We start from the raw sequence: 23841 nt of genomic DNA on the forward strand, positions 1-23841 counted from the left end.
TTTTCTTGGAGAACATCCGTCCACCACGCCCGTGTGCCAGGACAAACTTCTCCTCAGGTGTTTTGACTAATCTCTTTTGAGTCTCGCAGTGATAAAATCTGACGGTTCATGATCCGTGTTTCCTCCTGCAAGATCAGAGCTTGTCGCAGCATGTCTGGCTTGTGTCAGAAAAACAGGAGGAGGAGGAGGAGGAGGAGGGTGAAGGGCAGATGATGAAGGACCGTGGGTTGGTTCTCAGTAAAGGACAGTTAGCTGGGATCTGATCGGACGCCAAATACTAAAGTGGAAGCCGAGAGAACTGCCAAGTTTCGACGAAAACATCTCGCTGGTCCTCGGCGAAGCCCGGGAGGCTCTGGCAGTGACAACACGACATCATCTGCAAACGTTACAAATCAAGCCTCGGTTCTGACGAGCTTCCTTGTTAATCACACAAATTGTTTCCCCTTCGCTTGGCGCGCCGCCCAGAGATCCATCACTCGTCTCGTGTCGGGTCCACGAGCAGGTTGATGGGGTTAGCGTAGCGTTAACACGCCGGCGGAGTCGAGCGCAGGGTTGGGCGATGGCCAACGCTGTTCTTTTTGCTCTTCTCCGCCATCAGTCAGACCACATCCTGTTTGTTGCTGCTCCCGCTGAGCAATTATCCAGGTCCAGACGTGCAACTATCACAGAAGATTTCTGACAAGCGGCAGGTCCAGGCTGGTTACTGTGCAGAGGTTGTTGTGTTGGCCCAGCGTCGACTTACAGTCAATGAAAGGTTAATGGATACGGTTGTATAGGATCTAGAAGGAGGTTCTAAAAAGATACAAAAAGGTTCACTGTCAAGTTCAAACCATCTCTAAAATGACTCCTGATACATGGAAGCTACTTCTATCCAAAGTGCTTGGTAAAGCCGCCAATATGTCAGAGTTAAAATGTGCTTCATATGCAGCTTCAGAGAATTGAATTATGGACAATTAGTCTATAATGTAATAGGTGACGTCGAGTTCACTTTTCAAGTGAATTCAGGGCAATCTTTCAGACTCGGTTCAGTCGACAGTAGAATTCAGCAGTTATAAAGCTGCTCCAGGTTCCTTGATATAAATATACACGACTACATTTCTCACCACAGATCAAGCATCACGTCCCGATTTGGGAACCAGAGGGACTGAACCACCCAGCTGAAATGGGGCTGTTTCGGGTGGTAGGTTCCAGTTGGATGGGGGTGTGTTATGGGTGGTCGTTATTTTGGTGTTTTCTACTTCTATGTTGTGCTTTCCATGGTAAGGTATGACTTTGTGTACATTTGTTTATTTATATTTGTGATAACAAATATGTCCTTTAATTAATAAACTAATATATGGAATGGATTAGTCTTTGGGTGACGCTATAGTCCATGCCAGGCTGTGTTAGGATTCTTTCTTCTTTTTTTTTTTAAACTCTTGTCTACCTCTTCTGTCGACCATCAACCACTAGTTTTTTCTTGTTTAATCAACTATTGAAAAGTTACTGTGGTCAAGTTTAAGAGGATAAATGTAGACCACTACATCTACAGTTCTCCCCTTTGGCTCAGCTCTTTCTTCACTTTGTTCCCTCACCTGTAAACAAGACCTCAAGATGCATTTAATCCACGATCTGTTCCAGGATCTTAACTCCAGCCTCCTCCGACTGAAACATGTTCTCAGGATTCGAGTCTGAATCATCAGCTGTAGGAGAAACAAGATCATGACCACGTGAAACGTTCTCGTCTCTAGAGAATAGATCTCCAGTGTTATCAGAAACTTCCACTCGTGGACGACGGCAGGCGTCGCTGAAGTGTTTCAAACGCATCTCATGCCGTTTTCTTCTTCATCGGCCCAGATTGCAGAGTGACTGACAGCTAGAAAACTGTTTATCCACCTTGATTGTGGCGTCTTCACAACCCGAGCTCTGTTGGGATGTTTCTTACGTTCCTGAGGGAGACCGGAGTGTAAACAACGGTTTATTAAGGCAGAAGGGTTTCCACTCAGGACCAAAAAAAAAACTTATATTCTCTCACTTTAATTTAACTTCTCATGGAAATATTTTTGTGCGTGTTTTTGAACTTTATAGGAGCAGAAGCGTCACTCACATGTGGAGCACTTAAACCCCTGAGATCTCAAGAACAAAGATCTGCAGCTAAATATAACATTAAGAATCTAGAACAGTGTGAAACACAACACTTCAGTGGATGATGGTTCAATAGATCAGAAGAGATTCAAACCTGCCTCTGGAGTCCTGACATCCAACTGGAGGAGTCTGAGAATCAAATCTAGTTTGTTGCGAGATAAACATGGTTTCATACAGCAGCTGGCAAGATGTGGTTCACAGGCCTTGAGATCACATTTCTGTAATACTACACGGTCCCTCGTCTGCAGACAAAAGTGAAGGTCTTCTGTGAACCTTCATACGACAAACATTTTTCTAAAGATGTAACAGAGTTCTCCATTATCACTTACTAATGACTAGATAAATGGTTAAACAATTGTGTTTTGGAGCAACAGTGTCAAAGTCAATCATGCAAAAGTCGACATTTCTAATTTAATCTGGAGCCAAACAAAAAATAAATACAAAATAAGAGGATAATTTAGACTGAGATTAGTGCAAAACCAAAATGGTCTTAAAAGGTTTAAATTAAAAGAAACTATTGCAAAAAAACAAAAAAAAAACAAGCATCTGCATTTTACTGAATAAATGTTTACATACAAAAAATTGCTCTCTGGAGAGAAACTTATTGAATTAAATGCATTTCTTAAGTCATAATGTCGACATGCGTGGTGGGAAAATCTTGTGTTATGGCTTTTGCGGGTCGGATTAAGCCGCCGGGCATTTGTTTGACCGCGTGTTTTAGTCAAGGGGTTCCAAACTTGTCTTTACGTAATTGTCCACATTATTTTCATGGACCAGCCTTCACATAAACACAGCCAAAATAAAAACAACAAATAAAACAAACTAAGTAGTTTTGCCATGAGATGGTCCAATGTTTGTGTCGGTAGGCATAACTTTTAAAACACCTTTTTAAACAGTAATAATCATTACAACATGTATAAAATAAATTGTTTTATCTTTCAGAGAAGCAGACCAGTATCAGGCCTCGGCCTTAGATGACTCTTAAGCAAAATCTTTAATCTTGGTTCTCATAGGATCACAGGATATCACTTAAAAGCGTGTTTGCTGATGACAAGGTGGACTTTATGTGAGATCAAGAGAAGACGAAATTAAAGTCAGTAGCAACAAGACAGAACGTATGATTAGATTTAGTTAAAAAAGATGAGTAAACAGAATGAAAGCCTCTGTGGATCTTAAAATCTCTCCTGAAAATAAAAATACATAAATAAACTTGAGGACTTTTCTAAAGTTGCTTCCGACAGCTTGAATAGGTGCCGTGTGTCCCGAGAGGTGTCGTTGGTGCTCGTAAATAAACAGCCAAGGTGTTTGGTGTAATGAGCCGTCAGAACACATTAGCCGCTCGAACAGCTCAACCTGCACATTGCCAGACAGGAAGCAGAGGAAAGACTGTCACACGCGAGGACCACCAGAGCTCGCAGCAACAACAAACCTGGTGTTGGGCTCAAGACTTAATAGCAAATATACCTCCTTTATAGGGGTGGGATAGAAAGTGTACTTTTTTTGTGTGGCTTTCATGATTTAAAACGATTAGGAGGACTTCTCTCTTACTTCAGTAAAACACGGGCAACAGTCCTCAGCACTATAAACTGGAAATACTTTGACAAACTCGACCAGATTGATGTTTGCAAAAAGCTACTTTCTAAAACACATGCAAACACATACGAGAACCAAATCGTATTAACCACATCTGACATGTTTAACAAACAGTGACGACATAGAATAAACAGTGAAAACAAACGTACCTTGTTGAAGAATCAAGGGCAGTAACTTCGTCGTGGATCGGGTCCAATAAGCAGCAGGAAACTTTCAGCGTTGATGGGAACAGTTTGGAGATCTGAAGCTCATATTTTGGACTTGTGAACACTCCTTGGACTCAAACATGATCAGCTGTGAGTTGGAAGTTTAACCTGCAGCTTCAAAATGGAGGAGAGTTTGGCGATCACAGTTAATGCATCTCAGCTGTGCGGCGCCAAGAAACTGTCAATAGTTTCTGAAGATTTGTTCCAAGATTTTTCGCTTTATTTTGTGCCTTATTTACATGCATTTAAAAATAGATATACATCTGATTAAATATACAATTCTTGTTATGAATTATGAATTGATTTTCTTTCATTTAGTAATACATTTTAATATTTTACTTCAAACTGTGGCCATACGTAATCTTTGTGTACTTTGGTTTATCTACTTTAATGATAAAAAGTATGTTTTTGTGTTCCACTGAACTCCCCTGTATTTACTGCCAAAAACTAGATTTCCTTCAAATAAGAGATAGTTTTCCAAGCATACACATCTGCTGCTGCTTCTAAACCTGAGTCACTAACCATAGTTTCTTAGAACTATACATTTAAATCATGTATAAATGAAAGAGCAACGAATGTGTTGATTTAAGTCTCTTTAGTTGTAATATTTACATTTGAAAATGTGCTTAAGCCCCGCCCACTCAATTTATTTATTTTTTCTCCTTGAAATCAAATCTTTTTCACCATGACCACGCCCACTTTGATGTGATCAAACATCTATGTTTGTCACATCAAAGTGTCAAACATAGATGTTTGTCACCGCGTGTCATCAATCCAGGAAGTCTCCACCTTAAAGGAACTCATTGTATAAACAAAGTGGGGTGTGATTACAGCTGGTTGGAGGATTGACGACCACTATTAAGTCATAATGGACTCCGCTTTCGTAACCTCTCGTTCGTTGAGATTTCAGCCGGGGGAGAACTTTATAAAGTAATAAGTTCAAAACATGTTCATGAGGGACTTACAGCGTCTACAACATTTGAAACATGTGAGTTAATCAGTAGAGTTTGACATTAGTTACCCTTTAAGTTACATCCCAGATCTACTACTGTGTGTCACTCCAGGTCAGCAGTACTTCTCTAAAAAAGAAAAGGGAAGAAAGAATCTGTTCAGACGTTGACAATACTTGCTTCCGTCTTCACAAGGAGGAATCCTACCTCTAACACCACCTGTAGTGAGGCGCAGTGACCACCCATCCAGGAACCAAAGCGGCCATCTTTTGTGCCTATGTTGTTAAAGTGAACAAAAAACACCCACACAGCAGATTTTGGTAAAATATACTTTTTTTTATTTCTCCATAGAAAGAAACATTATGAATGTTCAGTATTTAAATCGTCTAGAAACATCTGCTCCACACTTGCATGGTGTAAAATAAATTCCTCTCGGCACAAAATACTTGTGTCTTCTTATTCTCAGATTTGCTAACCTACATACATGGTTGAGGGGGGACGGGGGGGTAAGACACGTCTTTCTTTCTTCGTAGACCGGGTTGATGAAACTCAACCATAACAGGTCGGCCATCTTGAGCATCACTGCGACATGTTGGACGTGATTCCGATTGGAAAAAAGAAAGCTAAGATACAGTTTTCATTTCCAGGTGTGGTGAAGCGAGAAACCTTCATAAATGCTAACTTATCTTCAAACATTGCACTCGGGTAAGTAGAAGACGGGTAAAGGCTTTTTCTTGATTAAGTCATGGACTAGGCAAGAATGAGCGAACGTTCCTGTGAAGCCTGGGATGTGTTGAGGTCAAAGATGTAAGGTCTGGTCACGTGACTGTTGAAAACGAAACAAAAAAACACGAGTGGAACTTGACACGTGATGTTTGGTAGCCACGGTGAACCCAAAGTCCTGATGTTGGGGATATCTCATCCCAGACTTCACAGCAAGCGTCAGTTTTAAACAGATTTTGGTACAAACGACAGCGTGCAAACTTTGTTAAACAACTCAAGAGGCACAATTTCATCGATGATCTGACCTTTCCATCCGATTAGACGAAGCGTTCTTGTGAGGTTTGTTACATTCGCCATCGCCCCACCACCATGTTAGCATGCATAGAATCAATAATGTCTTTGCAGGTTTGGATGTTTTCATTGCATATCAAGACTCCAGTTTCTTTTAGTGGTGAGGCCTGCAGAAATCCAGTCTGGTACACGATATGAAAACTCTTGCTTTTTTTTTTTTTTTTGGTTGCAAACTATTGTGATGAGATGAAAGGGAAGACGATGAAAGTGGAGTAAGGCATAAACCATATCTGGACGATAGCACATGAGGTCTTTTGTTTTGATGATATGAAAGACTCAGCCTGAGGGGGTTCCTGCTGAGCCTAGCGTGTTTCATGTAAACCGGTCCTACTTTTGATCCTGGTTCTGATTCCCCATTTTTTTTTTCACAGCTACTCAGTCAGCACTGTTAAAAAAAATGTTGTGAAAGCTCCGATGACTTGTTTTAAAAATAAATACCACTGGCTTTCTTTTAATTTACACAGCCTAGCACCAGCGTTTTCTCAAGACTAGTTGTATTTGTAGGATTTAGTAAATAAAGCATCTTTAAAATACCCCATTTGATCCATCCCTACCAGTATTCCAAATTCACCAGGTGTCACTTTTGTAGCGTCAAGGCTCTAATGGGGACTAGCACCGCAGCGCCACCATCGACCTCCCGGATACCTTTAAGCATTTAGCATAATGTTAACACGCGATTGGGCTTGGATTTGACGTTTGATGGATGGCGCCTTCATTAGAGGCGGCAGCCGGAGCGAGCTGAATAGTTTGGTGACACAATGACAATCAATAATTGATCCAACGGTTATTGACTTCAGAGAAAAACTGCTTGTTAAAAACCCAGATGTTGGGGGCAGCAGCGTGAAGAACAATGGCACTCAAGATACATCCACGTTGGTTAACCTTATTTCCAATAAATCACAAAGAAAAATCTTATCATCAACAAATTATTTCAATTTATATTGGCCTTTTGTGTTTTCTCTGTATCAAATCTATTGCTACAGCAATAAGTAACATGCTTTGGCAAGGCAGGTTTTTGAACTAGTACCATTTTTTGTCCCGGACATTGACACAAAGACATCGAGTGAACGTTGCAACCAAATGCTCGACATGTAACTGAGCGTAACAAAGTGATTGAAAGTGATACAGCACAGTGATTCGGTGATTTTCTCTGCGAGCACTCTGTACCCGTATTATTGCCAATTTTACTTTGATTACATCTGCGATACCAACATCCACCAGTAGTCTCACTGAGTCAAAGGGGTCGTCCGGGAGAATTCTCCAGGATAAAAATGAGGAATGTAAAAACAAAAGTAACATGTGTGTCAGATGTACAAATATGGTTAGGCAGCTTAGTGAATTAATTAGAAATACAAATAAATTATTATAAAATAGATTTCTGTACATTTTACATATATATAGGAATATTTCCACATCTTGTCATTGAATTACACCAAGAAAATATCTTTTTTTGAAAAATGTAAAATAAAAAAAACAAAACAATCCACAGCTTTTATCAATCCCAACCAAAATGATGTCCAGTCATCTGGTAGAACTTCATATTGAAGGGTCTGTAAAAGTCCCGCAGCCTCTGGACCACCTCAGGGTCGATGTTGGGATGGGTCCGCCCTTTAGTTTTGCCCAAACAGTGCGGCTTGCTGCTGCCCTCCGCCTTCTTCAGGCAGGGGAACCCCTTGGTCTGATTGAAGTAAAAGTGTTTGTCTGTAATGATGCGCTTAAGTCCCAGGAAGTCCTGAACCCGGCCGAGTTCTCCGGCTGGGTCGCTGATTAGACGTTCTCCGCTGACGAACAGAATCTGCTCCATGGGGAAGTACTGGAGCCAGTTGTCCAGGTGCTTGGCGTAGATGCCGATCTGGATGGCGCTCCAAGAGGTGTCGATGAGACCCGTAGTCCTGTTTTTAAAGGTGAGACTCTCGAAAGATGGAATATCTGGCTTCTTGGATAGAGTCTGCGTATAGTCTGAGATGGCTCTGGTGACCGGGTCCCTCACTACGACGATCAACTTGGTGTCGCGAGACATGGCCGAGATCCGAGCCGGGGCTTCTTTGGTCACAAAGTAGCTGGGCGTTTTCTCCATGGTGATCTGGCCCTCCAGGGTCTTGGGCATCAAATCTCTAAAGGACAAAAAAAAAGATGGCATTAGCATCATTCAACAGAAACTTCAAAAAGCTCAGAATAAACTTAAGAGTAAATGTCATGGCAACAATGTTCCATGATCAAGCCTGAATGCATTGCTCCAGAACATAAAAACGCCCCGTGGTGACCCACACCCATTTCTAAGGCACTGAAGGACGATGAAGCTTGTTTCATTAATGCTTCTTTGTGACATAAGTAGGTTCGGGGCTGAGGTCTGTCTGACAAGCCCCATACAGATTTGTTTCATACTGACATATAATCAAGGGGCACTTGAGAAGAACCAGCTTCGGAGGAAAAAAGTGCAGCGTTAGGTTTCAGAACCGCAAACTCCAGATTATGGTGGAGGCGATAAGAGGGATTTTGACTGACGTGGGGACAAGGATCGGCTTTCCTCCCCTCTGCCTGACACCAGGAAGGAAAACCAGCCTCGGCTATATACTTGGAATTAAATAGTATTTGCTAGATCAGAAGCATGGTGGCTACGATGTCACAGCCATTTGTCTTGGTGCTACAGAGAAGACTAATGCCTTTGGACTCGAGCAGCACAACAAAGAAGTGACAGTTTAGTGCACTAACTAAGAGGAAAAAGATAAAGAGCGATTCTGGACGGACTGATAAGATAGCAGTTTTTTATGCTCAGCTTTGTCGTTAACGCAAGGACACTGAGACCATTGTTGACAACACTATCTTAACTGTTCTTTGCAGAGCAGTTGAACGTCAGGACACGGTCAAATGTATCACTATATAGAGCTGCGGGAAAAAAGAAAAGTCTCTAAAAGCTGAATCGAGTTCATGTCCATCAAGCTAATAGTTAATTCATGAAACAGAGTCTTAAAATCAGGACAGAAAAATCGAGGTTGACGGGGGTCTGGGCTGGAGAGGCACATCGTAATGGTTGAACCAGTGAAAAATAAAGAATGAAGTAATAATCAGGATTAGAGCGACTCATTCTGTTGTCAATTTTAGCCATAATCCTAAACTCAGTGTAACACCTTTCCTATATTTTAAGAGCATCAAAGCCATTCCAAGGAGGTCTTTGAAGTTTAAACTAAAATAGTTGAGCGAGTCAGTTGAGTGGCACATATCTGAAGAGGCTGGCGGAATGTTTTCGAGATTCAGGCACACGTTCCACTCAAGCGCCCTCCAAAAAGCTTCTCGCTCTCGAGTCTGAGAGGGCTGTAGAGGAACTCCACTCAACCCATGATAAGCAGCCACCATCCTTTCCAATGCCCCCCCCCCCCCCACACTTCCCTGGCCTCCTGTGCCCCCCTAACCCCGCGACACTGGGACAATGGTTTACTTCTGAAGAGGAAAGAAGAGCCTGGTATCACAGAATTGTCTGTTTGCTGACAAAATCTTTAGCAGCATCAGCTCATAAATCAAAACGAAGCATAATAGCTATTGTTTGTCCAAGAGCTACTACAGCTCCCCTCTTTTCACGACTCAGCCAGGCCAAGTCAGAGGTGACAGCGCTTTACTCGGGGTGGCCTTTTTTTTGTATTTGCCGCTTTATTTAGGGGTTTCCTTGCCACTTTCTTTCCTCTATGCCCCCTCCCCCAGTGTTTTCCAAGATTTTCAAACCCCCCTACATTTATATGGATTCCCAGAGCTTGGATCAGCATAATCTATCACCATGCACATTGTAACTCAGGCCTTCTCCCTCCATCTCCGTGCCGCATTGTAATGCTGGAATCGGATTAGATGGGAAGCATTGGTCTCTTCTTTGTTGGGCTTTTTTTGTATGTTCGGAAAAAAAGGTTTAACAAAAAGGCATTGCTTTGTGTACAGACATGGAAAAATGACAATCCAACGTAATGTCTGCTGGGAAGCAGGCGTTCACAGACTAACAGGTAGTGTTGCATGAACTATTTACAAAAAGGCAACTTGTAGATATTAAACGCAAATTAGTATCTATTCAAAAGCTAACCAAGCAATACAATTATGTTTACATAAAGCAATTGTTTGTACTTTTACTTTTATAATGTTACAAAAACAAAAAATATGACCATATTCCTTCTTCCCTTTTATGACAAATAGGAATACTAGGCTGTTCAGTGATGAGTTGAGATTGTGGTGATGAGATTGACAAACCATTGCCTTTTTAAATCCTACATCGTTGTCGCACTTTTAACTCAACACACACGTTTAACTCAATTTGTAACAGCACCTCTGAACAGTGGTCATATTTCATCTCCAACAGACATGAGCTAAAACAGCGATAAGACACGAAACAGAAGCCCCTGTCACATGACGGCATCAAACAGGGGCCGCAGTGTGGCCCTTTGGCCTCTGTTTTAAAGAGCTCGGAGATAAACGGCAGGCAGGAAACTGGTCATTTCAGTCAGTTTCTTTTTTTTTCCTTCCTCCTGTCATGTTTGATCTGATGATAACAGGCTGTCGGTGTCCCAGCACCCTGACAAAAATGATTGCTACCAAAAAAAAAGGTTTTTGTTTGGTGCTGGTTCGTCACTTGATACAGGTTTTTAAATTGTCCGACGTGTCTGGTTGTTGAGAGCATTTGAATCTCAAATGGGGGTTTATTTGTTTGAATAAAGGCAAATCCGCGGTTGCTCTGCGTCGGCCAGGGACAGCTTGGGTGCGAGTCGAGTCAACTTCTAAGCTGTGATGTGTGTTTCAACCTCTGTTATGAATCTGGGCTGTATAAATAAGACTTGACATCTGGTTTTGATGGTTCAAAGACCATGGGACCAGGGTTTCCCCTCTGGAGAGGCTTCACTTTCTAAAACAGCAACCTCAATGTTTAGCGCTTTGAAGGTGCGAGTCCAAACACTTGACCCTCGATCGTATAGTTTCTGAGAGAGAGCTCAAACTGGAGGATCATGGGTCATTTGCTGTGTCCTCTTTTTGGTGAGAGTGAGCGCTCACTATGGAATACCATAGATCTGCAACAAGATATAACATCTTAGGCCTTTTACACATGGAACGTTGGAACGTTTTCAGTCAAGGGATTCCAACTGAATTCTAACTTTTTTTATTTTGACCACAAGGCAACAGTATGGTGAGCTTATTTGAAAGAGTAAAACAAGAGCTACTATTTTCTCAAATCAGAGTTAAATACGAATTGAAATGACTCAGGCTCTGACTCAGGCTCTGTCTCGTTCAATAACTATATCGAGTCTTACTGTACTTTTAGTTTCATTTTAACTGCCAAAAAAAGTTTGGATAAGAAAGAAAGTAACTGGTGGTCCCAATTAGTTGGTGTCACATCCTCTAGCATTCTGAGTCAGATTTTCATTCACATTTATTTTTGGGAAGTTCTTAAGATCTCCGGTCAGCGAAAGTGAAAGAGAGCGAACAGAAGTTGGGATTAACCCCACAGCTCAGAAATCCATGATGAATTTCCCTGACAAGTTCTGGATAAACAAAGTATTTCTACTGATGCTCCACGCACTTTTCTTTTCCCATGAATTTCATTCGTAATCCATCCTATCACTGCGGGCGACCAGAGCTGGAGTGCAAAGTGACAGAGAGTTGAAAGGCAGTTGAAGCGGATACGTGGGTGGAAGTGCCAAATGACCTCCTCAACCTTCTATGGCGTGATAACTCGGAGATTTGCAGTGAACACAAAGAAACTTTTCTCAAAAGGAATGATAAAGATCATAAGAACGGCTTTATCACTGCAAATGATGGCGTTCATAACGAGAAGAAGCATGAATAAAATATTGTAATTCTTCAGGAAACGCTTCAGTAACAGCAGGCACAGTGATGAACGAGCATGAATTCATCTGAATGGATGTTTTTTGGGAGATAAGAATAATCTGCTCTTGCGAATCTCACTGCGGGAGGAACCAAGCTGCGCTGAAATGGAACAGCTTATTTGTGTAAGACTCCCATCGTTACGCATAAAGTGCTGAACAGTTGAGTTTTGTGACGGTCGACCGGCAGGCTCTCTGCCGTTGACCTTCACAGCAGGACCTTGCTAAACATGCAAATGAAAAAGGATAAAGACGTTGGTTTATATGAGCAGCACAACCACCGCCACCGCCTGCTTCGGTGGAAGACTCACTGAACGGGAGTGTTTGTGAACACCGCGAGAATCTGACGGCTCTTTTCCTGGCTGAGATGGTGGGCTCCATGACGGTGAAGATTAAGTGTGTTTACATGTCGTCAGAATAATCTGGGGGAGGAATTAGGAAAAGGCCCATAAACAACTTGAGTAGTTGGAATCTCATGGATGACCAAGTGTCTGACTGTGTATGTAAACACTGGAAATTATAACCTACAGAACATCCACCAATAAAAGCATCTATGACCAGAATCCTGGGGTGTATCCCAACCTTAGCGTCCTGGAATTCCTAAAGAAGACTAAATAAAGCGAGAGTATAGATCACAGACGTCAGTTAGTGCTCGTCCACAGCCTAGAGGCTTCGAATTAACAGGCTTGGGTGAGTAATGATGTCACTGGAAACTGGGAAAAGGTGGTTGAGTGCAGGAGAAGCCCTTCTAAATCGTCCGTCTGCTAAAAGGATTAATAATGCAAGCTGGCCTCGTATCACACGCAGGGACCTGGAAGGCAGGAACCAGCGTGAGGCGTCTCATGGCTTTGAAAGTTGAATTTCTCTTTCAGATTGGAGCAATAGCGCTCAGGAGGGCCATCACCTCGCATGATTCCCGACTATCTCCTTGACAACAGAGGCAACTTCCCTCCATGGCACAACAACAAGCCCAGCAAAGGTGAAGCAAAACCCTCTGATTTGGGCAGTAATCTTGCAGCCCTTAAAAAGTGCAAGTTTTACAGATTTTAAACATGATTATTGATAATGTTAATGTTAGATCTCAAGGAAAACATCAGTATTTTAATTCAACTACAACAAAAAATTGAAGTCAAAACATTTTAAATGAATGTATAAATGTACATGAACATTTCTGGAAAAATAGTTCTACAATTTAACAAAAACAAATACAATTTCCCTTACATAATAACTGATTAAATATGTTACAAAAGTTAAATTACAAAGTGCAACTTGTTTGTCTTCGTTCTTCTGACATTCTTCGCTCTTTTCTATCTTTTTTTGGCTCTAACTTTACTCTGCTTCTCGCCCATTTTTTTTCAAGGCAGGTTTTCACAGATGTCCTTGTCGTTTCAATCCTGTGATTGTAAGTTGGCAACTTTTATGACTCATCAAACTGATGAATGGAACTGAAGCCAGCACATATATCCTCTGACAGGTTTTGGCTGATTCATTTGAATCCTGGACCCTGAACTCCATCTGGACCCTACACGGTGTCAGAGCAGCCTGAGAATCTAGTGACCCAGCCCCAGTTTAAGCTGAACCGTTAACCCGACCGACGCAACCCGTCCATCCATCATGCTTCACTGGGAGTCAAACGCCCGAAGAGAGGAACTTTTCATCCGCTGTACAGTCTCAGTGTGGGTGACTGACAGCGGGAATGTGATTGAAGACAGAGACGGGGGTGTGTGGTTGAAAAACATCAAAAACTGGTTTCATGGTCATATGCTAGTCTTGGATACCAGACAGCAGGGGAGTTAAATAAATAAATACAGCAATAACAGCCATATATAATGTCATAGACTGCACGTCAGACGCAGATAGCGTCTCTTACAAGTTCGACGACACCAGATACTTTATGTGCCTGTGGTCGAATCGTGATCGCAGCTCTGCGGCGGGACATGAGAAGCCCAAATTATCCAATTGAATAACAATTATTCTTGCCAAGAAAAACCTGTTTTGAGTGCATTTGTTGCCATCGGAAAACACAGCAGGAATGCGTGGAGCCATACGGGTTTGGAATGGCTGCGAGTCTGTGGCCATAGACGGCTGGAAGTGTTAATAACCCTGCAGGGAAGCGCGCGGCAGCGGCAACATGGTATAAATAAAACAGTGGAGCTGCTGAAAGGAATGGAGAGAGTGAGAAAGAAGACGTATTTATACTCCACTTTTTTTTATGCTTCAACAATAACAGAAACCGCTTTATAATTCATGTGACTATGACTTACGTTTTCACAGGACTTTTTTTTTGCAAAAAAAAAAAAAAAAAAAAGTATAAAATGTTGCTCTTAAATTTCTGGAAACTTCCCCAACTTGTGATTATTTTAACTGATAATGTATGTTTATTTTCCTTGCAAAAACAGGACAAGACAAAGAGAAAAAAAAAATGTTGCATTAAATATATAGCTTTTTTAGCCTTCATTAAGTTGAAGGAAACAAAAGCCCAACGTATCTAATGTAAATTATAAATATTCTTTAAAGCATTAACATCAGAATGTAATTATTTATCCTTTATAATTCCTTCAGTGCTTGTGTGTGTGTTTGCTCCAAGATTCAATGAAGGCGACAGCCTGGAGCCACACATTCCAGCACTCCATCAGTATCATGGTTCTGCTGACAGCTCAGGATGGAAAAATAAAAAACCAATGACCTGTGAAAGAATAAAAAACATGGCATACAGTGGAAGGCTGCAGGTGTGTGTGGGTGTGTGTGTGTGTGTGTGTGTGTGTGTGTGTGTGTGTGTGTGTGTGTGTGTGTGTGTGTGTGTGTGTGTGTGTGTGGAGGCAGAATCAACGATTCTGACTGATTTCCTGACACTTGACATGCACCTCGAGACACATGACTCCTTGATCTTTCTACAGCAAAGATGAATAAAAGATGAAACAGACTTGAGAAGAACATACATGCCACCAACCCCCCGCTCCAGAGAGACACACACATACACACTACTTTGCATCCAGTTTGAATCGCCCGTCATGGTAACGTCCTGCGCACCTTTCCTGTCAGACAGGTGAACAACAAGAGGGACTCGCTCTCCACACTGTCAAGACGAGGTAATGATTTACAGGTTCCTCAAGAAAACATCCTCTCCGGTGCGAACGTGTAATTTCCTCAATAAGGTAACGACAGCTCTAGTCATGACAATGAAGCTTCTTGTGTGTAAGAAACCGCCTTGAGGCGGCGCTGAGTGTTTTCTCTGGGTTTGAGCCGAGACTGTATCCGACAAGATAATTCTCGACACCCAGACAGCAACACATGGACGGTTCCGAAATGACGCCTTGTAAGAGGTTGATGAGGCCATGACTTCAAAGACAGGACCGTCTGAAAGTATCTTATTGTGCTCAGTCCATCCCATAAGCACCATGTTGCTCTAGATCAGGGGCCTCAAACTCCAGGCCCGCAAGCCGCTTTCAGCCAGTTAGAAGATATTCTACGGCCCTTTGACGTTTGAGTGTTTATGAATCTGGGCCACATGTTGGACTCCATCTTTGATCAATGTTAGATTATTAAGGAATAAAGATCTTCACTTCTTTTTAAATCTCGTCTTAAAACAAACTTTTATTCCCTGGCTTTTAACACAGCATGAGACTCTGAGCTGTTTTAAGTGCTTTTAACTTGTTTTATTTGATATTGTTTTTACCGTTGTGTGTTTTGACTATGCTTTCTTGTCACTGTACAGCACTTTGAAACGACTATTTTTAAAGCGCTTTATAAATAAAGTTGAGTTGAGACTTCAAATGTTATTTGTAAAGCTTTGATTACATACTTATGATGAAACACATTTATAAAATAAAATATAACACTCAACGACAACGGCCTACATTGGAACTAAAAAAAAGGAAACAACATTTTGGATTAAATACAACAATTCTCTTTTGACTGCCTTCCAGCCGCGTTTTCCAGTGTATGAAATTCAGTATAAGTGAAGTTTTTAAGTTGGAAGTTGCTGCAAAAAAAGTACAACATTCACTGTCAGCTGGTCTCGAGGACCTCATGTAAATTTTAACAGTTCTTAAAGTCACCCTGCATACCAGATTGCAGCTTCCTACGATGACCCGGGGAGTCTGGGAGGAAAATGGCGATGAAAGAAAAAGATGGTTATGGCAGAGTTCATCTCAAGTGGTCCTACTCCGGCGAGGGAGCTCTGGGGAGAACATGAAGCGAACTACCGTTGCTCAGCAGTGACGCCGCTCTGAGACAACTCAGAGCTTCTAATGAGTGCTGCTCTTTTCCCTGCCAGACTAATGGAAAACCCGGGAGACCTCATCTTCTACGTTACGTCTTCCATCCTGGAGGCGGGTGACACTCTCTGACACCCTAATGGCCACCTCAGGGACTGCCCACCTGTGACAAGTGAAGCCTAAAAGGTCCACCATCATCACTTTCCACTGAAACTTCCATGCTGCAGCATTTTGTTTTTTTTCCCTTGGAGGACCGGCGGCGTTCCCCAGGTAGAACCAGAGGTTAATGAGAGGGCTTGCAAAATGTTTACCCTTATAAAGTCGATTTCTAGGATACATTTGTACGCTTTAACTTGAACACACTGACCAGGGACTGTGCTTGAAGAGGCATTTTAGACAAATTTGCTTCACATCCCAGTGGAGGGAAAGGGAAATGTCAAATTATTCGACCCTTAGGATCTTAAAAACACATAATTGGTGAGAAAATGAGCGCATGAATTAACTCGAATGCACTAAAGATAACACAAGCCAACAAAACAATTCAGTGTACTCTCACAAACATTTCTAAACACACAACTGCGTGTATAAAAAAAAGGCCAAAGAAGGAATGGTAGCACAAAGCTTGGGTCTCTATTCTCTGCTCCAGCAGGAGCTTCCTCTGTGTGTGAAGCTGGCATTGTCTCTCCATGTGGTTAGCGAAGGATGAGGAGGAACGGGGAAGAGGAGGGTTTGGCAGGATCCCACCGTGCTGCTTTACATCTGCATTAAGTCGAGAGTTCCATTCCTTTGACAAGTTACTAATGAATCACAACCTGTTACTTTGACTGACACCAGGAGCTGCACTCCACTCTTGTGTGGAGCAGCATTTGAATTTGTTTAAATTGTACTTGTTTAAGGAAAAGAATAGTTATTCCAAGTCCTGATGAGCAAGCGAGCAGTGGAGCCCCTAATAGCTAAATTATAGTTATTAACTAAAGAAGAACGTCTAGCGTGACTGGAAGCAGCAGGAAGCTGAGGTTTTTCGCAGTTATTTTGCACTTCTACAGATGGTCGAAGACCTGGTCCAGCAATCAGAACTTGGTTTGACCCTTAACCCTCCCCTCATTACCTCCAATCAGCCTTGACCAATCAATACCAGCCGCCCCGCAGGACCCCAGACCGCAGAGACGCCAGGCGTATGCTGCAATTGTGCGGTCTCACCTCCTCATCCGTGTTGCCCCAACACCCCCCCCGCTTCCACTTCCATGTTGGCAAAACGGCCAAAAGAGACTCAACAATGGTTTCGGTTCTGTTCAGTGGCCCTCTATAGAACCAGGTGGCCCTCAGAGGGCTGTTCGAGAGGAAGGAAGGAGCTCAGCGGCAGCAGACTGGTCACCTATGTGGAGCACTCCTGCGGTGAGCCGATAGAAAGGGCGAGCACCCGACCAGAACCGGGTGAAGGCCACGGCTGGAACAATGAGCCCACACTTTTGAACAAACTAACTGGAGAGCCGGGGTGCAGAAGTCCACTCGGTGTTTGTCGACCTTGCAGGTCGGTTTATACCAACACACCTCACGGCAAAACACACAACTTCTAAAACTTTTTAATGGCTGACGGGTGCATTTTATGGATAATCTATAAATACTTTATTTAATGCACAAACAAGCCTCGGATTTGGAATGTTTATATTACCGTTACGCAAGGTTAGCATTTAAACTAACTCATCAAAGTTCATCAAAAGTATAAATGAACATATCGTTTAATACTACAAGCGAGTTAGGGATTCTTAAACTTTAAAGCAATTCCGCATCGCCGCCGCTAGGTCTCCAGTTTTAGCATGGGTGTGGCCCAAGACAGGGACAAAGAATAACCCCCCCACTAACCCCTCCCCAGCCCAGTCTCGCAAGGACTTTATGACCGACATTTTCTGGACATTTTTCTCACGTAGCACTTTATCTCAGAGACATAATCTTGTGACCGTCTTGGCAGCATGTGGTCATAAATATAAAAAACACTGATATACATGTTCGGTCAAATTATAACATTTAGCAAAACGAACACACACTTATATGCAGTTATTTCAATTATTTTGACATTTCTTCAGGAGAAAGAGAGGACAGAAGTAGCAGCCAACCAAGTTAGAACTTGAAAGTCCAGAATAAAACCACTGTAAATCCTCTTTACTCAAGTTTCATTTGACTTTTTATTTATATCTTAATCAGATTATTGTTCGTACGGTCGCAGATAAAAAATCTGTTTGACAGTCGATGAGCATAACGACAACAACAGAACCAAGAACCACCCAGATGGACACCAAGTCGACAAGACGTCTCACTTCAGCGCCAGAGACTCGACATGAAAACCACACAGCAGTAATTATATATCAAAGCCACTTCAGGTCCAATTGGCCGAGACGGAGAATGAAAAGGAGAGAGGCGCTTTTCCCAACATGAATAAAAATCTTTATAACTTAATACTGTAAAAACAGTGTTGATTTAAAAGTGCCAAAATCTGTGCAAAAGACATAATGGTCGAAAGAAAACTGAATTAAACAAACACAAAAAGTTGACTGAGAAGTCTTTAAAGGCCCATTCAGCCAAAATAAAAATAAACATTTATTATCTCACAGTTTGTAGTTTTGGGAAGTTTATGGGTGGTCGAGGTAATTAATAAAATACATTTATTGCATGACTCGAACCTCTTTGTTACTTTTTGACCATGAAATGTGATCAATTGTTACCGATTAAGTCCTTTTCTAAAGGTCACATCAGGAACAAAGAGCCATGTTTGAATCATTTAAATTACATTGTGAGAATTTTCAGTTGATTCTTTTTTGGGGGGTCGCTGGACTTCAAAATGTGTGAACCAAGAGCGGGGCTGAAGTGGAACAGCTGGTCTGAGGCCTTTACCGGAGGAGAAACAAAGTCCCTTTCTTTCATTGAAACTTTCGCTTAAAACAGCGTTTAGTCACAGTCGAGCGTGGAATTATCGGCAAAAGTCAGGCAGAAGCTTCAGAGACGACACTCGGGCGTGTCTTGATCAAACAATCTCGCTCGAAGAGTCTCGCTTCGTATGCAACAAGATGAGAATCATGGCAGCGAACTGCAGTGTGTCAGGGGGAGAACGTTAGAGCAGTGAGGCCATGCATGTAACCAGCCGGAGAAAACACACACACACGTAAACACAAACACACAGAACTAAACTGAGCGGCAACATTGAACCGCTGACTTTTTTAAACACTACAATATTTATCAAGTGCTACTAATTTTTGCGTACATTTTGAAAATATCACCAAACTATTGTTTTTATTCCTAACCCATAAGAATTTTAAATTAAAGTATTTAAGTATATGTACGTCGCTTAATATTATTTTAAGGATGTATCAATAACAAAAGTTTCTTTATTCCTCTACACAGTCTATGACACGTCGTGTAAATAATTAATGTATCTCGTCAGTCGTTGTGATTTCTGCAATTAATCCAAAGGTTTGCTTAAAATAACGGCAGACTTTGTTTTAATCTGACAATCATGATCACGCTAATCCGCAAACTCAACAAAAATAAACTTGACGTCAGCATTTATGAAACTTTATTTTAAGTGGTGTAAAACCAAAACAATTAGAAATAAGTAGGTTTCAAGCGTTTAAACTGTCACAATAAAAAGAAAAAAGAGTCGGTTAATTTGGTGAAAAGAACTGGGTTGGAAAACAGAGCTCTGCAATAATCCGTCCTCTTGACTGGATTACTGTTCACAGATTAGCGTCATTAGCCTTCACAGTGGTCCAGATGCATGTATTGACCCTTAGAGATGTAAATGACGGGGATGTTTTTTACTTCTTTTAAAATGTTAAACAGGTCTTTTTGTTCTAATGGAGGGTCATTCACTTTCTTTAAACATTTTGCTTAAAGCCATTTAAACACTCTACATTAGTTTAGTTGAGCTGAAGAGTTGTCAGATCAAATAAATCTATCAAAAATAGCATTAAACTAATAAATGTTATCATCTAAAAAGCATGAATCATGATTTTTTTTAATATTAAATAACTGTATTAGACAAGGCGACAGTGGCAAATGATGTCCACAAGGCGGCAGTAAAATCCTCTCATGTGCTCCCACCCAAACCCGTTATTCAGTGAATCTTTCAAATATTTCAGACAATTTCAAAACGCTTTATAATCCACCAAGTTGGAATCACAATGTCGTGAAAGAGCAGCTGGATCTTCAAGGTTTTCTCCAAATTACACAAGTCTTTTTAATCAAACAGTTTTTTTTCTCTGCATTCGATGAAATAAATAAAGGGAATTCAAGTTATTATGGGGGAGTTAAGGTATGTTCTGGTCAGTAAATCCACTTTACAGGCTCCAAAGTGGTGATAAAATATCTGGCAGTTAAATTTTACGTCTATCTTGCGAGGTTTGGTGTTGCTCAACTGGACCGGTGAAGAACTGCGGTGCCCCAGACCTCATAAATCATCAACTAAGGCCAAAATCTCCACTTTTTTTCCCCTCAAGATGTTGAGAAATAATACAATATTTAAAGATGTGTACACCACGGGTGTTTTAAATGCAAAGAATAAGCGAGTTAGATGGGTTTCGACAAGAAAAAAACAAAAGACTTTAAACGTAAAACTATAAAACGTGTGGTCACAAATTATAAAGCATTGTTGTTTATGAGTGGAGAACAGAAAACCATAAAATTAAATCCATATTCCGTTTTATTTATTTAAATACTAATGAGACAGAAAATATAAGTGGCACACCACGTACAAATCATATTCACGTGTTTTATAAATCATAATTTGTATTTTTTTTAAATAATAGTCAATACTTTAGTGTTAAAAAAAATAGTAAAGTAAAATGACCGATTAATAATGTTGTTTTATAGTCAAACAAACGGGTTGTTTAACCATGTAAAACAATTTTTTTCCAAACAATATTATTTATAATTATATATTTTTAAATGATGACACGCGGAGAAGATGGAATTTAAATGAATGAAAAATCAATTAAAAAATATGTGTTTATCCAAGAGACTGCGTGTATAGAATGTGAATTTAGTTTAAAAACAACTTTTAAAGTGAGTTTCAGTTCATACAAACGTGCGTAAAATAAACGTCATCTGACGATTTAAAACAAGTGAGTCAAACATTTTTTAAATAAAGTCCCAAAAGTTGCGTAAAAAAAAAAAGTTGCGAAAAGTCGGCTCACCTGTACCAGTCCAGCCCGTTGTCATAGTTGCGGTCGAAGAAGTGCGGCTCCGCGCCCACGGCCCTGATGTCCGGGTGAACCCGCAGGAACTCCAGCAGCGCCCGGGTCCCCCCTTTCTTCACCCCGATGATGATGGCCTGCGGCAGCTTCTTGCTCCCGGAGCCGTTGGAGAAGCTGGACATGGCGCCTCCTCGGCTCTCCTGCCTCCCCTCGTCACCCCCCCAGTCCTCGCCCCTCTCCGCCTCCAGCTCGTTGTTCAGCAGGTCCCGGGACGCCGCGGTCCGGACCGGCTCCTCGTAGTCCACATCCTCCCAGGGCTGAGTGTTGGCCATGAGCCGCGACATCAGGTTCGACGAGCCCTCGGTCCTGCGTCCCGGCAGCTCTTGGGTCTCGTGGCCCCGGTGCTCCACGGCCAGGGTGGGCACGCTGGCGCACGAGCCCACGCACGCGTAGAACATGTAGACCCAGAGGAAGAACATGATGCCGAGCAGGACTGTCTTCTTCTTCAAGGACCAGGACCAGGAGTGACACGCCGGGCTATATTCCATAAGAGACCCGAGTCAGAGTCACATCCCCGCCGCGCATGTCTGCTCTCCTCCCGGTGCGGCTCGTGGGGTGACGCGCATAACACACCCCGAGAAAACCCACTAGTGTCGAGAATTTAAAGGAAATAAAATGGAATAAGAGCGTAAATCCGGGAGAAGTCAGTCCTCTGGCTCATAGTTTCAGGGACACAACTCTTCTTCATCCACTTCTTCTTCTTCTGCCTCGAGCTCAGGTTAGTTTGGAGAGATGGAAGCCGCGCGGGTGCTTATAGAGGAGCGTGGAGGTGATTGACAGCAGGAGCCGCCAGTCACCAGGCGCGCACTGAAGGAGGCAGCTGCAGGTTGTTGGCAGATGAACCAATCAGAGGATAGAGAGGGCGGGTGGTCGTTGTCTCCGGCAGTCCGTGCGAGGAGTTGAAAAAAGTTTTTTTTTTATTAAAACTTTATGTGCAAACGCATTAAAAAAGAAAGAGAGGAAATACTCAGTTTAAGACGCAAAACATTTTAAACTTTACATTTTTTAAATTATTTAAATACGTTTGTTGATTATTTATTTAATTTTGTGGGTTATTCATTTTTTATTTATTTTCTTGAATGTCTTAGATTAATGTCTGTTTAAGTCTTTAATTGTTAAGTCTTTAACTGTTAAGTCTTTAATTGTTTTAAGTGTTTAATGTCTGTTGTGAAGTCATTTCAACTGTATTCATGTTTTGCATCGTGGGTCAGAGAGGACCAACACCCACACTTTCATTTCTGCTGTATATCTTAATACATGCATATTTGACAATAAAAGAAGCAGAACTTGAACTTGAACTTTTTGTATCTTTGCGAACATCATGAGATTTCTCAACCTTCACTTTTGTTTGTCTTCATCATGCTCATCTCTGACCGTCGAAAGTTTCTATTTCAATCAGTAATTTTGAATCAAGGTTCTTGTAGCTGCTTTAAGGTTTACGACAACATTGGGTAGCATTTACTCGCCCTGGTTTCTTCCATGACCGAAACTACTAATAATGTATTAATTAAATCAATTTCAACATTTGTGTTTAAAACAACAAAAAAAACATAAAAATAAATAAACATGTTAGTTACTATAACTACGTAAAGTCATCGGTAAAAACGATAGTTTCAATATTCAAATTGTTTGACAATTTAAGATTGCGTGTGTGTACTTTTCACGAGATTTATAACCTTGAGCGCCAACTGTATTCGTTTAAATAAATAAAGTATTATTTGGCGCAGGTTACACGTTAAACGTATATTATCTGCCACTTCTACATTTTTAGCGACCTTGAAATGATTTCTCAAGTACTTCTTTATTTTAATTTTAAGGTGTCTTGATAAAGAACGAGTTTAAACGCGGGATAACTATCATACAATCCATGAATATAATAGATTCTTGTCCGATAATACATTAGGGGAAAAAAGACACACAATTAAATATATTGACTTAAAAACTATATTTTCTTCCAAACGAAAAGAAAAGAGATATTATTCTTATTATTTCCAATCATTCAAGCGGTTCATCTATTTATGTTTAATTCGGAGAATTGTATTTTAGGAGATAATAAGAGGTAAATGGCGTTGGATGGAGATCCCAGATCGACAGCAATATAAAAGTTGTGACTGTGAAGATCTGATGACAAACATTAGGATCGTATTGTCGGCTGCAGCTCGGTGCTCCCTGGAGGAGCTTCACGAGGAAATACTTCTAAATAACTAGTACAAGTAGGTCAGTACTCAACATAAAAATACAAGTTACCATCTGCCATATTTAGTACGTGATATTCAGTGAATTATCTCGAACCGGTGACCCAGTAAGTACCAATAAATAAAATAAACTTTATGAACGGTGAACTTTTTTCCTTCAAGTTCTTCATTAGTAAATTATTATTTCAGGCCAACGGATTTACAAACTTAATATTTTTTATAATAATTGTTATTTTTGTTGAGATAACTAAAGGGAAAAATAAATAACACTTTAGTACATATATATAAATATTGTATCAAAATAAATGCAGTTACTGCAGCATTGTAAATTATATTATACTGTATTAAAATATTCAAGACAATAATTAAAATTCTAAATTAACT

At 41.1% G+C, this 23841-nt stretch overlaps 1 protein-coding gene across 1 annotated transcript; it reads right to left on the reverse strand.

The window, feature by feature from the left end:
* Positions 1–5188: 5188 nt before the first annotated feature.
* hs3st3b1b (heparan sulfate (glucosamine) 3-O-sulfotransferase 3B1b) lies at positions 5189–21970 on the reverse strand. Its single transcript, XM_087784067.1, has 2 exons — positions 21203–21970; positions 5189–8061 (listed from the first exon to the last, which is right to left on the reverse strand). The coding sequence occupies exons 1-2, from the start codon at positions 21748–21750 to the stop codon at positions 7443–7445; spliced, it is 1167 nt and encodes a 388-aa protein (XP_087640193.1). The 5' UTR covers positions 21751–21970; the 3' UTR covers positions 5189–7442.
* Between the last annotated feature and the right edge of the window lie 1871 nt (positions 21971–23841).

The sequence above is a fragment of the Callionymus lyra genome, chromosome 2, assembly GCF_982586985.1.
Source record: "Callionymus lyra chromosome 2, fCalLyr1.hap1.1, whole genome shotgun sequence".
Lineage (NCBI taxonomy): Eukaryota > Metazoa > Chordata > Actinopteri > Syngnathiformes > Callionymidae > Callionymus > Callionymus lyra.

Excerpts from the sequence above, each read along its gene's own strand:
- hs3st3b1b (XM_087784067.1), bottom strand. The coding sequence starts at position 21,750 with ATGGAATATAGCCCGGCGTGTCACTCCTGGTCCTGGTCCTTGAAGAAG. Across the intron at positions 8,062-21,202 it reads AACGGGCTGGACTGGTACAG|AGATTTGATGCCCAAGACCC; the intron begins GTGAGCCGACTT and ends TTTGTCCTTTAG.